Source organism: Malurus melanocephalus, unplaced genomic scaffold (assembly GCF_030028575.1).
Source record: "Malurus melanocephalus ecotype Western Australia unplaced genomic scaffold, MMel_1.1 scaffold_1088, whole genome shotgun sequence".
Lineage (NCBI taxonomy): Eukaryota > Metazoa > Chordata > Aves > Passeriformes > Maluridae > Malurus > Malurus melanocephalus.
Genome location: NW_026624320.1, coordinates 46,063 through 46,976, shown reverse-complemented (window position 1 = coordinate 46,976; position 914 = coordinate 46,063). Strand labels below are relative to the sequence as shown.

At 54.3% G+C, this 914-nt stretch overlaps 1 protein-coding gene across 1 annotated transcript in view; it reads right to left on the bottom strand.

The window, feature by feature from the left end:
* The window catches only part of LOC130586160 (otoferlin-like), a gene marked incomplete at both ends in the record, with an annotated part of 101,375 nt that overhangs the window by 55,466 nt on the left and 44,995 nt on the right, over positions 1 to 914 (bottom strand). Inside the window, 1 exon segment of the mRNA XM_057386880.1 lies at positions 737 to 868. Within this exon segment, the coding sequence (XP_057242863.1) occupies positions 737 to 868 (132 nt within the window).

Below are 914 nucleotides of genomic sequence, written 5' to 3'. Positions count from 1 at the left end.
CACACTGATCACCTGTGGGACCACACGGATCACCCACAGACCACACGGATCATCCATGGACCACACAGATCACCCATRGACCACATGAATCACCCGCAGAACACACGGATTGTCTATGGGACCACACGGATCACCCATGGAACACACAGATCACCTGTGGGACTACATGGATCACCCGTGGATCACACTGATCACATGGATCACCCATGGGTCACATGGATCACTCGTGGGTCATCTGGATCACCCATGGACCATGCAGATCACCSGTGGATCATCCGTGGATCACCTGTGGACCACATGGATCATCCATGGACCACTAGGATCACCCGTGGAACACATGAATCACCTGTCGGACCACATGGATCACCTGTGGATCACACTGATCATCCACAGACCATGCAGATCACCCATGGACCACCCGTGGACCACAAGGATCATCCACAGGCCATACAGATCACCGACAAACAACATGGATCACCCACGGGCCACACGGATCATCCACGGACCACACAGATCACCCACAGGCCACACGAATCACTGATCCCCCACTGATTGGTGCAGGGAGACACCAGAAGCAGATTCCTCAGAAAACCCAGGAATTATCGACCACACAATGCCAGAGGGTGAAGGCTTCGTTTCTCCCACATGGTTTGATATTTCCCCTTATTCTGGCGGGAATTAATCCCAAAAGAAAACATGGAGAGGAAAGAAACCACTGGAAGTCAGCCGAACCCACCTCATTGTAGTAGGGGCAGTTGGTGGATTCCTTCATGGACGTGAACTTCTTCTCCTCGCCCACCTCCACGCACACCACGGGGTCCATGTTGAGCCCCACGAGCTGCCGGGCCTCGATGACGGTGACATTGACCTGCGGAGAGGAATTCCCGAACCTCCACATCCCGGGAGCAGCTCTG